Source organism: Tupaia chinensis, unplaced genomic scaffold (genome assembly GCF_000334495.1).
Source record: "Tupaia chinensis unplaced genomic scaffold, TupChi_1.0 Scaffold138060_1, whole genome shotgun sequence".
NCBI lineage: Eukaryota > Metazoa > Chordata > Mammalia > Scandentia > Tupaiidae > Tupaia > Tupaia belangeri.
In genome coordinates this window covers 376278-390591 of record NW_006197961.1, presented here as the reverse complement: position 1 = coordinate 390591, position 14314 = coordinate 376278, and the positions used below count along the sequence as shown (strand labels likewise).

At 50.3% G+C, this 14314-nt stretch overlaps 2 protein-coding genes across 2 annotated transcripts in view; one reads left to right on the top strand and one right to left on the bottom strand.

The window, feature by feature from the left end:
• Positions 1 to 2796, top strand: part of RTBDN (retbindin) — a 10236-nt gene extending 7440 nt beyond the window's left edge. Inside the window, 5 exon segments of the mRNA XM_006161031.2 lie at positions 376 to 535; positions 648 to 758; positions 2054 to 2126; positions 2128 to 2163; positions 2386 to 2796. Coding sequence (XP_006161093.1) covers positions 376 to 535; positions 648 to 758; positions 2054 to 2126; positions 2128 to 2163; positions 2386 to 2796 — 791 coding nt within the window.
• Positions 2797 to 6021: 3225 nt separating this feature from the next.
• The window catches only part of RNASEH2A (ribonuclease H2 subunit A), a gene marked incomplete in the record, with an annotated part of 9954 nt that continues 1661 nt past the window's right edge, over positions 6022 to 14314 (bottom strand). Inside the window, 4 exon segments of the mRNA XM_014592628.2 lie at positions 6022 to 6577; positions 6692 to 6815; positions 8716 to 8803; positions 8914 to 9051. Of these exon segments, the coding sequence (XP_014448114.1) occupies positions 6439 to 6577; positions 6692 to 6815; positions 8716 to 8803; positions 8914 to 9051 (489 nt within the window).

The following is a 14314-nucleotide window of genomic DNA, read 5'->3' as shown; positions in this document are numbered from 1 at the left end:
GGCATGAGTTTTAAGCCACCGGGTCCGGGACGCGAACCGCAGTCAACTACGTGGGAGTCCAGCGACATAGCCATTACACTAACTGCTGGTCCCAGAGAGATTTTTGCTGTAGGCATGTACACTCACCAAAGAGACAGGGAGAGACAGAAAGAGAGAAATCATTCTTCGGGGGGATAACCATGTCACAGTCCCTTCTCCTCCATTCTTGCACATGTGCCCAGAGTGTTTCAAGCCTCCTGGTCTAGGCCTTGAACCACGGTCAACCATGTGGGAGTCCAGCGACATAACCATTACGCCATCTTCTGGTCCCAAAGCAACGTGCTTTTAAGTTTTATGTTTGGGGGGACGGATGTAATTGGAGTCTCCCTTGTTCAGAAGACCTCCAGGTCTCGATTCCCCAACCTTACTTGAAGATCCAAGACCCTGACTCACAGGGATCCCCCTTGCCGGGACCGTGTTGTCTCAAAGAGGTGGACACCCAGGAGGCATCTGGCCCTGGGATCTCCCCGGAGCGCTGTGGGACCCCAAACCCCAGGTAAGCACAGCACCCACCAGCATTTTCTCATAATTTGCCCCAGTAGACAGAGTTGGGAATCAGAACCTTCCACGGATCCTGACCCATCCAGCCCTGTCTCTTCAAATTCCAGGTGCGAATCCTTCCTGGGACACCTGCAACTTGCCCTCCGCAGTCGCTTCCGCTTGGTGCTGCTGGGGGTCCACCAGGAGCAGCCGCTCTGTGCGGAGCTCTGCCAGGCCTGGTAAGAGAGGAGGGGCTTGGGGGCGGGGCCTGTTTGGGCGGGGCCGCGGGCGGGCTGTGATTGGGCCTTGTGGCTGAAGGGGCGTGGCCTGATCCCATTGAAGTCAAGGTCTAAAGGATCAAAGGGGGCGAGGCCTGTGAAGCCCTAGGCTATTAGGATGGCAGCTCGTGGGCGTGGCCTTCCAGGAGATTAAGGCTTTTAAAGGGGCGGGACCTCTTGAAGGCCAAAAGAAGTTGCAGGGTCTGAATATAGAGGGGCTGGCCTGGAACACAGGGTCTGAGGTTAGCAATAAAACCAGGTGTGACGTGGCCCCAGGATATGAGTGGAAAGGGCTGGTAGAATATGGGATGGGGAAGCAGCAAGAAGGGTGGTAGTTAAGGCGCTGGATTGCCACATGGCTAACAACAGTTCGAGTACGGCTCCCAATGAATTGCTTTCTCACTTTCCCTCTGTCTCTGTCGAGCCCATGTGTCTTGTACCAATTTAAAAATCATAATAATCGGGACCAACAGATGGCGTAATGGTTACGTCTGATTCCCACATGTCTATTTGCAGTTTGAGTCCCAGACTTGGTGGCTTCAAACTTACAAGGGACACGTGTGCATGTGTGCCCAAAATCTCCAGAGGAGAATGCAGCAGGGACATGGTTATCCCCCTCCCCTGGGGAATTATTTCTCACTTTCTCTCTGTCGAATATATACACCCTATAGGAAAGATCTCTTTAAAAAAAAAAACTAAGGGTTAAGGGTGCTTGACTTCCACATGGCTGTATGCAGTTCGAGTCTCGGACCTAATGGCTTGCTTTTTCACTTTTTCTCTCTCTGGTTAAACTAAAATAAATAAATAAGTAAATAAATAAAATAATTCTTTAAAAACTGAAGGGCCAGTCAGTTGGCGTTTTGGGCATGTTGCTGGACTCCCATGTAGTCGACCACAAATCGAGTCTCGGACCCGGTGGCTTAAACTCATGGCGGGTAGGTGTGCGAGCCCTGGATCCCGAGAGAAGAATGGAGGAGAAGGGATTGCGGCATGGCCATCCCCCCCCACCCGGGGGTGTGTGATTTCTCGCTTTCTGGCCAGCGCATGCTCTCTATAGCAAAAAACTCTAAAAATTTAAAGATAAAATTAAATAATTTGTTAAAAAGAATTATGGGATGCAGAGAAATGAGTTATGGAGTGGATGGGGCGCGCCCTGGACCTGCTGCATATAAACGAGGTGAAACCTGGAAAAGTGGTAATCCCGCTCCAACTTGGCTGCGGAGTCTTCAGCCGCCTACTCTCCTCGCCATCCCCAGGTACGCCACCTGCGAAGCCGCTAGCACCTGCGGCCCGACTTGGCTCCCACTTCCAGAAAAGAGAGGCTGCGGGCCCGGCTGCCGTGCCTGGCTGCCGTACCTATGGGCAGGTGAGCACAGGGCAGAAGGTAGGCGACCTAGACACTCCACACCGCGTCCTGCACCCCAGGGTCCTGACTCGCCCTCCCTGCCGTCCCCGGCCAGTCTGCAGAGCTCCTGCACTCCCAAACTGATTCCGCCTTCCTAGAAGGTCCTGGACGCTCCCCTTGCAAAGGCCCCGCCCAGTGCAGTGACCCCGCCCACTGGCGCTTTCGCTCTGCCCTTTCTCTTAGACCTTCGCTGACGGTGCGGATCTTTGTCGCTCGACTCTGGGCCACGACGTGTCAGTGGCACCTCCTGGCGCCCCTCACTGCCTCAATATCTCCACCTCGGTGCAGCCGCGTCCCAGACCCGGGCGGCGGGTCCGGGAAGCTCCCTCTGGGCGCCCGAGCCGCCGCCGCCGCCGCCGCCGCGGGATCCTGGACGCTGCAGGCAGCGGGAGGGGGCTGCGGGCAGCGGGAGTGGAAGCGGGAGCGGGAGCGTCCCCTAGCGGACACCTGGCCTTGAGCGGGAGACGGGTCCCTTCACAAGCCCAGCCCCTCGGGACACCCCGGGCGCCACCCCTGTCCCTCTGGATTCTAGTTCCCAGTGTCCCGCCCTTCTTCCACGTGACTCCAGAAACTCTCCCCTTTCCCCAAAGTTAGCCAAGAAGCCACGCAGCTCCCGCTCACGTTTCCCTGTCCCGGGTGAATAAAGTCAGCTAAGAGCACTGGTCCGCCTGCTTCTTGGGGAAGTAGAATTGCCAGAAAGTGATAGCGGCCAGCAGGTGACGTGGTGGTTAGGAAGCTGGACTCCGACACGGTTCGAGTCTTGGACCCGGAAGTCCTCTGTGTCTCTGTGCACCTGCCCTACAGCAAAAACCTAACACAAAACAAAACCACTGAAATAAGTAGTATACTTTAGGCTCATTCCTTCCTTGTTACCAGGGAAGACAGAATGGAAGTCCCAGGACCAGACGTGGCGTAATGGCTATGTCGCTGGACTCCCATGTAGTTGAGCACAGTTCGAGTCCTGGACCCGGCTTAAACTCAGGCCGTGTGTATACGTGGCCAAGATCCGCAGAGGAGAATGGAGGAGAAGGGATTAAGGCATGGCCATCCCCGCTAGGGGATTTCTTGTTTTTTTGTCTCTGTCAAACACACGTGCTCTATAACGAAAACCTCTCAAAAAAAAAAAATCTGTATCTTTTCTCCCTCATATCCTAAGACTCTCCCAACAGCGGGAAACATGCACTAACAGTTCCACGATGCCAGTGGTCAGAGATGTCAGTTTCTCTGGAAACGCAGCCAGGTCTCCCAGGCTGGCTGTCACTGACCCAGCCTCCTCACAAGCATCACCGAACCAATCACTGTGCCTGGGGGATGCTGTGTTCACGCTGGGCTGACCTGGAGTGTAGGCTTGTGCCGCTAAGCCTATGAGAAGGGTCAGCTCCATCTGAACCATGTGGGCTGAGAATGAGGGAGGGGCTGGCTCCCCCAAAGCAAAGTGGGGTGACCACCGAGGAAGAGGAGGGCTGGATAGGAAATCAATGTGAATCAACTATAGTCCAGACGTGGTGGCATACAGGAAAAACCACTGCTTGGGAGTCTGGAGGCTACACAGGAAGCCTGGTTTTGACTGCTGGGCCAAGTGGAAGCGGGAGCGGGAGGGTCCCCTAGCGGACACCTGGCCTTGAGCGGGAGACGGGGCACTTAACAAGCCCAGCCCCTCGGGACACCCCGGGCGCCACCCCTGTCCCTCTGGATTCTAGTTCCCAGTGTCCCGCCCTTCTTCCACGTGACTCCAGAAACTCTCCCCTTTCCCCAAAGTTAGCCAAGAAGCCACGCAGCTCCCGCTCACGTTTCCCTGTCCCGGGTGAATAAAGTCAGCTAAGAGCACTGGTCCGCCTGCTTCTTGGGGAAGTAGAATTGCCAGAAAGTGATAGCGGCCAGCAGGTGACGTGGTGGTTAGGAAGCTGGACTCCGACACGGTTCGAGTCTTGGACCCGGAAGTCCTCTGTGTCTCTGTGCACCTGCCCTACAGCAAAAACCTAACACAAAACAAAACCACTGAAATAAGTAGTATACTTTAGGCTCATTCCTTCCTTGTTACCAGGGAAGACAGAATGGAAGTCCCAGGACCAGACGTGGCGTAATGGCTATGTCGCTGGACTCCCATGTAGTTGAGCACAGTTCGAGTCCTGGACCCGGCTTAAACTCAGGCCGTGTGTATACGTGGCCAAGATCCGCAGAGGAGAATGGAGGAGAAGGGATTAAGGCATGGCCATCCCCGCTAGGGGATTTCTTGTTTTTTTGTCTCTGTCAAACACACGTGCTCTATAACGAAAACCTCTCAAAAAAAAAAATCTGTATCTTTTCTCCCTCATATCCTAAGACTCTCCCAACAGCGGGAAACATGCACTAACAGTTCCACGATGCCAGTGGTCAGAGATGTCAGTTTCTCTGGAAACGCAGCCAGGTCTCCCAGGCTGGCTGTCACTGACCCAGCCTCCTCACAAGCATCACCGAACCAATCACTGTGCCTGGGGGATGCTGTGTTCACGCTGGGCTGACCTGGAGTGTAGGCTTGTGCCGCTAAGCCTATGAGAAGGGTCAGCTCCATCTGAACCATGTGGGCTGAGAATGAGGGAGGGGCTGGCTCCCCCAAAGCAAAGTGGGGTGACCACCGAGGAAGAGGAGGGCTGGATAGGAAATCAATGTGAATCAACTATAGTCCAGACGTGGTGGCATACAGGAAAAACCACTGCTTGGGAGTCTGGAGGCTACACAGGAAGCCTGGTTTTGACTGCTGGGCCAACCTGAGCGATGTTTCGGACACGTAAGGGGGGTCTGGACCACATCCACCGTGAAGACGGGAGGGCTGTTGAATTTCCCTATATGGATGGACCTCTGCTAAAGTGTAATTTACAAACTGGGCACGGTAAGTTAGTGACAATGAGAAAACAATTGGGCCAGCCCGGTAGCACAGAGGTTAAGGTTAAGCACCATTGTGCACGGGGAAGCAGATCCCTCATGGACAGCTGGAGTTTGAATGCTGCCCAGAGTCTTGAGAAAACAAGCCAGGCGTGTGTGTGTGTGTGTGTGTGTGTGTGTGTGCCCCAAAGCCCAACAGCATGGAGAAATGGAGAGGGGATTGTGACATGACCATATTCCAGAGGGAGGTGCAGTCTCCTTCTCTGTCTCTGGCATGTGCTCTCTGGTAAATGAAAAAAAAAAAAAAAAACAGGGACCAGCAGTTAGCGTAATGGCTATGTCGCTGGACCCCCATGTTTTCAACCATAATTTGAGTCCCAGACACAGCGGCTTAAAACTCACGCCGGGCGCATGTTCATGTGTGCCCAAGATCCCGAGAGGAGAATGGAGGAGAAGGGATTGCAGCGTGGCCATCCCCTCTGCGGGGGTGATTTCTCGCTTTCTGTCTCTGTCTCTCTCTGTCTGTCTGGTGAGTGCACGTGCCCTATAGCAAAAACCTCTCCCCCTCCCAGGAAAAAAAAAAAAAAAAACCTCTCGGGAACCAGCAGTTGGAGTAAGGGCTATGTCGCTGGACTCCCACGTAGTCAACCACGGTTCGTGTCCTGGACACAGTGGCTTAAAACTCATGCCGGGCATGTGTGCGTACATGCCCAAGATCCCGAGAGGAGAATGGAGGAGAAGGGATTGCAGCGTGGCCATCCCCTCTGCGGGGGTGATTTCTCGCTTTCTGTCTCTATGTCTCTCTCTGTCTGTCTGGCGAGCACACACGCCCTATAGCAAAAATCTCTCCAAAAAAAAAAAAAAACTCTCAAAAAAAAAAAAAAAAAAAAAATAAGGTTGTTGGATTCCACGTGGCCAATGGTGTGGCTCAAGTCCTGGATCCGGTGGTCTGAAAAACATGCCAGGCACATATGTGGGTGTGGCCAAAATCCTGAAGGGAGCATGGCGAAGGGGCTGCAGTAAGGCCCCCAAGCAGGTGATTTCACACCTTCCCTCTGTGTCTCTGTCTTTCTCTGATAAGCGTCCTAAAGAAAAACTAAAAAAAATAATAATCCAACCTAAAGGTCAGGCATGGTGGTACATGCCTAGAGTCCAAAGGAGCCCGAGACTGGAGACCGCAAAGCCACTGACCATTCAGTTCCAGTTCCAAAAAGCAGCAGCTCTGGGCACTTGGCCCAGCTGAACCGAAAGCTTCTGACCACCTCTGCCCCCAAAGCACGATCCCTTGGCTTGGTCCCTCCCTGAACTTTAATTGCTGTTGGGGGGCCAGGAGGAAAGAGGGTGTGGGGGTGGTGGAGGGGTCCAGGCTGGCCCCTACAGGGTGGTGGCTGACTCCAGGCCACGCTCCTGGAAGTAACGGTGGAGAGGGCGGGGGCGGGTGCGAGGGCCTTCCTGGAAGAAGTAGGAGGTGATCCTCCCGGGTCCTTCCTGCTCCTCGGGTGACGAGTCTTCCCTGTGGGAGACGGGTGACCATGCCGACCAGTTCCAGAGCAGGGCCCCCACCCCAGGCAGGGCTGAGCCCTGGCCTCCTGCCCTCCTTCCGGGCAGTACCCTGGGGACCACACACCAAGTAACAGCTTCCGCCTCCTTCTCCAGGATGGCCTGGGCCGTGCGCCAGCTGAACCGGACGAACTGGGGGAAGCCGAACACGGGATCCACGTGCTTCTTCAGCCACGATTTCGTCTTGGGATCTAGGGTGGCAAAGGGGACAGCCTGAGTCTCGCGTTCACCTCCAGGGCTCCCTCTCTGGAGCCCTGGGGCCCCTCCCGGTGCCAGGCATATTCCTGCCCCACGACCTTTGCATAAATAGTGCAGCCCACTCAGCCCGGTAGAGAGTGGTCAAGGTGTAGTTTAAGGGAACCGGCAGATGACGTGGTGGTTAAGGGACTGGACACCCACATGGCCAACCACAGTTCAAGACCTGTACACGGTACCAGCCCTCCAGTCCAATGAAAAAAACAGTAATAACTAAAATTAAGCAAATAATTTTTTCTTTGGAGAGATTTTTGCTCTAGGGCATGTGTGCTTACTGGAAGAGGGAAAAAGTAAGTGAGAAATCACTCCCCAGGGGGGATGCCCACACTGCAATCCGTTCTCCTCCATTCTCCTCTTAGGATTTTGGACACATATACACACATGTGCACAGTGTGAGTTTCTGTGTTTTTTTTTTTTTTAAGAATTTTTTTTTTAGGGACCAGCAGTTAGCGTAATGGCTATGTCGCTGGACTCACACGTAGTTAACCGCGGCTCGAGTCCCGGACCCAGTGACTTAAACTCCAAAAAGAAGAAAAAAAAAATTTATTTTAAACTTTATGGTTTTTTTTTTTTTTTTTTTTTTAAGTTTGACCGGAGAGGAACAAAATAGGAATGAGAAAGAGAGAGAAAGTGAGAAAGCAAGCCACCAGGTCCAGGACTTGAACTGCAGTCAGCCATGTTTGAGTGTCCACTGCTTTAACCACCATGTCACCTGCTAGCCTCCTACAAATCTCACAAAAAAAAAAAAAGAGATGCAGTTTTTTTTTTTTTTTTGAGAGATTTTCACTGTAGGGCGCATGCACTTGCCAGACAGACAGAGAGAGACATAGAGACAGAAAGCGAGAAATCACCCCCCAGGGGGGATGGTCACGCCGCAATCCCTTCTCCTCCATTCTCCTCTTGGGATCTTGGGCACGCACGCACATGCGCCCGGCGTGAGTTTTAAGCCACCGGGTCCGGGACACGAACCGCAGTCGACTACGTGGGAGTCCAGCGACATAGCCATTACGCTAACTGCTGGTTCCCAAAAAGAGATGCAGTTTAAAGGGACCAAGAGGTGGCTTAGTTATTAAGGTGGCATACTCCCACATGGCCGACTGTGGTTTGAGTCCTGAACCTGGTGGATGTGCTCAAGATTCAGTTTGGGGGTGCCCGCAGGTGGCCTGATGTATAAGGGCACTGGACTCCACATGGTCGATCATGGTTCGAGTCCCAGACCTGGCGGCCTTCTTTCACACGTTCTCGCTCTCTTAATCTGTCCCACTCTGGTCAAAATTAAAAAAAAATAAAAATGAGACTGTGGTTTGAGTCCTGAACCTGGTGGATGTGCTCAAGATTCAGTTTGGGGGTGCCCGCAGGTGGCCTGATGTATAAGGGCACTGGACTCCACATGGTCGATCATGGTTCGAGTCCCAGACCTGGCGGCCTTCTTTCACACGTTCTCGCTCTCTTAATCTGTCCCACTCTGGTCAAAATTAAAAAAAAATAAAAATGAATACTGGACTCCCATGTAGTCGACCATGGTTCGAGTCCTGGGCCCGCTGGCTTAAACTCATGCCGAGCGCGGGTGCATGCGTGCCCAAGATCCCAAGAGGAGAAAGAAGAAGGGACTGCAGCATGGCCATCCCCCCTGGGGGGTGATTTCTCGCTTTCTGTCTCTCTGTCTCTGTCTCTCTGGCGAGCGCACGTGCCCTATAGCAAAAACCTCTCCGGAAAAAAAAAAAAAAGGAATAAAGAAAAAAAATTAAAATAATTCTTTGAAAAAAAAAAAAAGATTCAGTTTGGGGAGACAGCCTCCGAGACATCTCCCCGACCCCCAGACCACCACCCGCTCACCATTGGGGTAGCCCGAGCCATAATCGACATCCAAATCCTGCAGCTCTTCCACAAACTGCCAGTTCTTCACGGCCTGGTCGCGAGCCACCTGTGCGCAGGACAGAGACCCATGATCATCCTCCCCCGTGGCGGCCATATCTAACCCCGCCCCAGGGCATCATGGGAAGTGGCCATGGCCCATGCTGGGGAGGGACTGACCTTGGCGCAGATGCTGGCGGCACTGACCACGGGGAACAGGGCGTCGGCTTTGGCCTTCACTGTCACCTCGATCCCGGGGAAGCGCTGCTGCAGCCGCTCCTGGTAGGTGTCTGGCAGTCCCACGGTGTCCACGAACACCTGCCGTGGTGACAGACACGTATGCATTCAACGAACTTCCAGAAAAGCCACCAAGCTAATAACCTGACCCCACGGCCTTAGCACTGCCTCTCCCTGCTGCCCGGAATACCCTTCACACAACTGGACCTTTCTTTTTCTCTTGGAGAGGCTTTTGCTATAGGGCGCGTGCGCTCGCCAGAAAGACAGAGAGAGACAGAGAGACAGAAAGCGAGAAATCACCCCCCAGTGGGGATGGTCACGCCGCAATTCCTTCTCCTCCATCCTCCTCTCAGGATCTTCAGCACGCACGCACACGTGCTCGGCGTGAGTTTAAGCCACCGGGTCTGGGACTTGAACTGCAGTCAACTACATGGGAGTCCAACAACGTAGCCATTACGCCAACTGCTGGTCCCAGGGCTGGACCTTTCTAGCTGGGGTTACAACTCAAATGTCACCTCCCAGAGGGGTTTCCCTGATCACACTGTATTCCTTCTTTTTTGTCTGTTTTCTTTTTTAGATGATTTAACTTTATTAAATCTTACTTTTTTAAAAAAAGTGTTATTTAATTTTTTATTTAATTTTATTTATTCATCCATTTATTTTTTAATTTGACCAGCGAGAAATACATACACAGAGAGAGAGGGAAAGTGAGAAAGCAAGCCATCAGATCTGGGACTCAAACCATGGTAGGCCATGTGGGAGTGTCCAGCACCTTAACCACCACGCCACCTGCCGGGCCCCTCATTCTTTTTTTTTTTTAATTAATTTTTTAGGGGCCTACAGGTGGTGTGGCAGTTGAGGCACTTGTAGCTTGCTTTCTCACTTTTGCTTTCTCTTTCTCTCTGGTCAAATTAAAAAATAAAAGTAATAATAATAAAGTTAGATATAATATTTTTAAAAAGAATTTTTATTTTATTGATTATCATTTTGTTTTTAGTATAACCAGATGTAGACAGAGACAAAGGGAAAGTGAGAAACCAAGCTGACAGGTTCAGGATTCAAACCATGGACAGCCATATGGGAGTCCAGCGCCTTGAGCCACCATGCCACCTGCTGCCCACTCATACTGTGTTCATTCTACATGTTTACGGTCTTTTTAACATTTTTAATTATTTTATTTCATTTCCTTCCTTCCTTTCATTCATTCATTCATTTAGACCAGAGAGGGACAGAGCAAGAGAGAGAAAGTGAGAAAGCAAGCCGCCAGTCCAGGACTCAGACCACAGCTGGCCACGTGGGAGTCCCGTGCCCTTAACCACCATGCCACCTGCTGGCCCCATGTTTTCAGTCTTTTAATTTTGCCAGAAGGTGCACACAGTTGCAAGAGACAGGTGGAGAGAGGACACATCCCCAACAGGGTGTGGTCATGCGGAATCCCTTATCCTTCACTGTTCCATCCTGTACCGACCTGGGGCATGCACATACACACGCCCAGTGTGGGTCGTTTATTTTTGAAGAGATTTTTGCTACAGGGCACGTGTGCTCACTGGAGAGACAGAGAGAGATAGAGGGACAGAAAGTGAGAAGTCACCCTCCAGGGGGGATGGCCACACTGCAATCCTTTCTCCTCCAGTCTCCTCTCGAGATCTTGGACATGCACGCACATGCACTCGGCAAGAGTTAGAAGCCACCAGGTCTACGCCTTGAATTGCAGTCAACTACGTAAGAGTCCAGCATCGTAACCAACACACCATCTGTGGTCCCGAAATCACTTTTTTTTTGGAGACATTTTTGCTATAGGGCACATGCACTTGCCAGAAATACAGAGACAAAGAGACAGAAAGTAGAAATCACCCCCCTCCCGGGGGGATGGCCACGCCGCAATCCCTTCTCCTCCATTCTACTACATGGGAGTCCAGTGACTTAGCCATTATGCCATCTGCTGGTCCCAACCGAAATAACTTTTTAAAAAAGATTTATTTAATATTATTTATCATCATTTTAAAATTTGCTATCGGGCATGTGCTTTTACCAGAGAGAGACACAGAGAAGAAAAGTGAGAAAGCAAGCTGCCGGATCCAGGATTTGAACCACAGTCAGCCATAAGGGAGTCAGGAGCCTTAACCACCACGTCACCTGATGACCCCAATAAAAAAATCACTTTCATCTTCTGTTTATCGCAGACCATCTGCTTACCTGGGTAAGGCCCTGAACCCTGAGGGCAGGCCTGTCCTGTCGCTCTGCTTCAGGACCCCCTCACCTGCTCTGCATTCCAGGCCTGGGCCCCAGCTGCTGTCTAGCCAGGCCTCCCCGACTATGACCCATTTCAAGTTCATCTTCTACCCCAGTATTCTTCACCTCAGCGCACTCAACGAAATACTGATTTATGTTATTTTTTCCTGATAATTTAATCTCTCTCCCCCGACTTGACTGTGAATTTTCCCGATTTAATTTCCACCGCGATCAGAGAATGAAATGTCGAGATTTACATTTCGAAAAGACAACCTTCTGCTGCTTCCGGGGAGCAGACTGAGAGGGAGGGGGGTTGAAGAGAGGAGACGGATCAGGGAGGAAGCAGGGCACTGGGCCAGGTGTTGGGGGACTGGGATGGGACAGAGGCTGCAGGTGGCAGGTGTGGGTCACTCATGCATACTGAGACACCAGGGTAGGGAATCTATTAGATGAGGTTGGGCAGTATTTTTTTTTTTTTTCAGATTTATGCGACCAACATACAGTATAAAGGTTATGTCGCTGGACTCCCACGCAGTCGACTGCAGTTCGAGTCCAGTGGCTTGAAACTCATGCCGGGTGCATAGGCACGTGTGCTCAAAATCCCGAGGAGACTGGAGGAAAATGGACTGCCGTGTGGCCATCGCCCCTGGGGAATGAGTTCTCCCTTTCTGTCTCTCTGGCAAGGACATGTGCCCTAGAGCAAAAATCTCTCTTGAGGGACCAGCAGGTGGCGTGATGGTTAAGGTGTTGGACACTCCCACATGGTCGACCACGGTTCAAGTCCCAGACCTGGTGGCTTGCTTTCCCACTTTCTCTCTCTCTCGTCAAATTAAAATAAATGAATAAATAAATAAAATGAAATTTAAAAAAAAAAGCTCTCTTGAAACAAACAAAAAAATAATTATTTTTGTTATTATTTTTTAAGTTGCTAAAGGACCCATATGCTCACTAGAGAGAGACAGAGAAAGAAAGGAAAAAGGAGAAAGCGAGCCAGCAGATCTGAGACTTGAACTGTAGTCGGCCATGTGGAATTCCAGTGCCTTAACCACCACACCACCTGCCAGCCCCAAGGTGGGGCACATATTAAGGGCAGGAACAGGCAGGAAACCAACAGCAGCAATGGGACCAGTGGCCTGCCGGTTAAAGTGGCTGGATTCTGCACGGCCAGGTGTGTAGTTCAGGTCCTAAACCCAGTGTCTTGAGAAACACGCTGGGCACAGGGGCATGTGTGCCCAAGATCCTGAGAGAAGAAATGGAGAAGGGATGGAACCAGCAGGTGGCGTGGTGGTTAAGGCACTGGACACTCCCACATGGCTGACCACGGTTCAAGTCCTGGACCTGGTGGCTTGCTTTCTCACTTTCCCTCTTTCTCTCACTCTCTGTGTATCTCTCTGGTCACATTTAAAAAAATAAAATGAATGAATGAATAAAAGTGAAATAAATAATTCTTAAAAAAAAAAGAAAGAAATGGAGAAGGGAGTGCGGTATGACCATTCCCCAAGGGCATATGCATGTTCTAGCAAGTTATATTTTAAAAAAATGAATATAAATAATTCTTAAAAAAAAAAGAAAGAAATGGAGAAGGGAGTGCGGTATGACCATTCCCCAAGGGCATATGCATGTTCTAGCAAGTTATATTTTAAAAAAATGAATGTGGGAGAGACATTGTATGTCCCCACTTAATATATACCGAGTGTCTGCACTCTATGACCGAAACTGAATGACTATAAAGGATATAGAAACACAGTAAATTGTTGTGAATACCGGCTTTCGCTCTGTTCCTCTCTGGTCAAATTAAGAATAGAGTCTGAGGAAGGACATTAAGGAGAAAAATAGGCATAGCATTAATGGGACAAAGAAATGGGGTGTTATCTGTTGAAGATAACTTTACAGTATTATCAACTGGACTGAGGAGAAATGCACACATGTTGGAATATTCACTTTGCAAGCTAAATAATGTGACTGAATGTATAAAAGAACTTGAAAAAAAAAAAGTGAAAAAACAAAAAACAAGGGGGAGGCTGGCAGATGGAAATAGAAAGTTATAAAAGCTTTTGTGACCACATTTACAGATATCACAGGAAATATTTTTATTGAATTAGTTGACAAATAGAAAAGAGGTCCAAATATTACATACTTAGGACACAGCTCTCACGTAGTAAGCACTCAATAAATATTTGTAGAATAAATCATTCATTTCTTGGTTTTCATCATAATTTATTTTTAAAATAGCATTCTAAGCATATAGAAAGAGCTACTGATGTTTCCCTTGGAGTATGGCAAAATAATCTGTAAACTAATGTCACTTATTTCCTTCAAATATTGGCCATTAAAAAAAAAAAAAAACTAAGTTACAGGAGTCAGCAGGTGGCATGGTGTTTAAGGTACCTAAATCTCACATGGCCAACTGCATGGCTTGAGACCCAGACCTGGCGGCTTGAGAATCATACTGAGCATGTGTGCATGTTTGGCCACAATCTCGAGAAAAAATAGTGAAGAAGGGATTGCACTGTGGCCATCCCCCTGGGGGCTGATTCCTCACTTTCCCTCTCTTTCTGTCTCTCTACAGAGGACCCACGTGGTCTATTGCAAAAATCATACAAAAAACAAACAAAAAAAACAGCAGCAACCAACATGCCTTAAGATCTCCAGATCATGTGATGCAGAATCTTACCTCTGACCTATTTTTCTTTACTTTTTTTTTTTTTGAGAGGTTTTTGCTATAGGGTGCGTGCGCTCGCCAGAGAGAGACACAGAAGGCGAGAAATCACCCCCCAGGGGATGGCTACGCCACAATCCCTTCTCCTCCACTATCCTCTCGGGATCTTGGGCATGCACGCACATGCGCCCAATGTGAGGTTAAGTCACCATGTCTGGGACTTGAACCGTGGTTGACTACATGGGAATTCAGCGACACAGCCATCCCGCTATCTGCGGATCCCCTCTGGCCTATTTTCTAAGTTTTTTTTTCTTCTCTTCCCGCCCCCCCCATAAGCAATAGAAACAGAGGCACCTCCAGGTCCACCTCCAGCTCAGCTAGCCCCAGAGCACGTGAATGGCCCTGCCAGGTGTGTTCTGTAAGGTCTCCTGATACAAACCATGTAGGTAAACC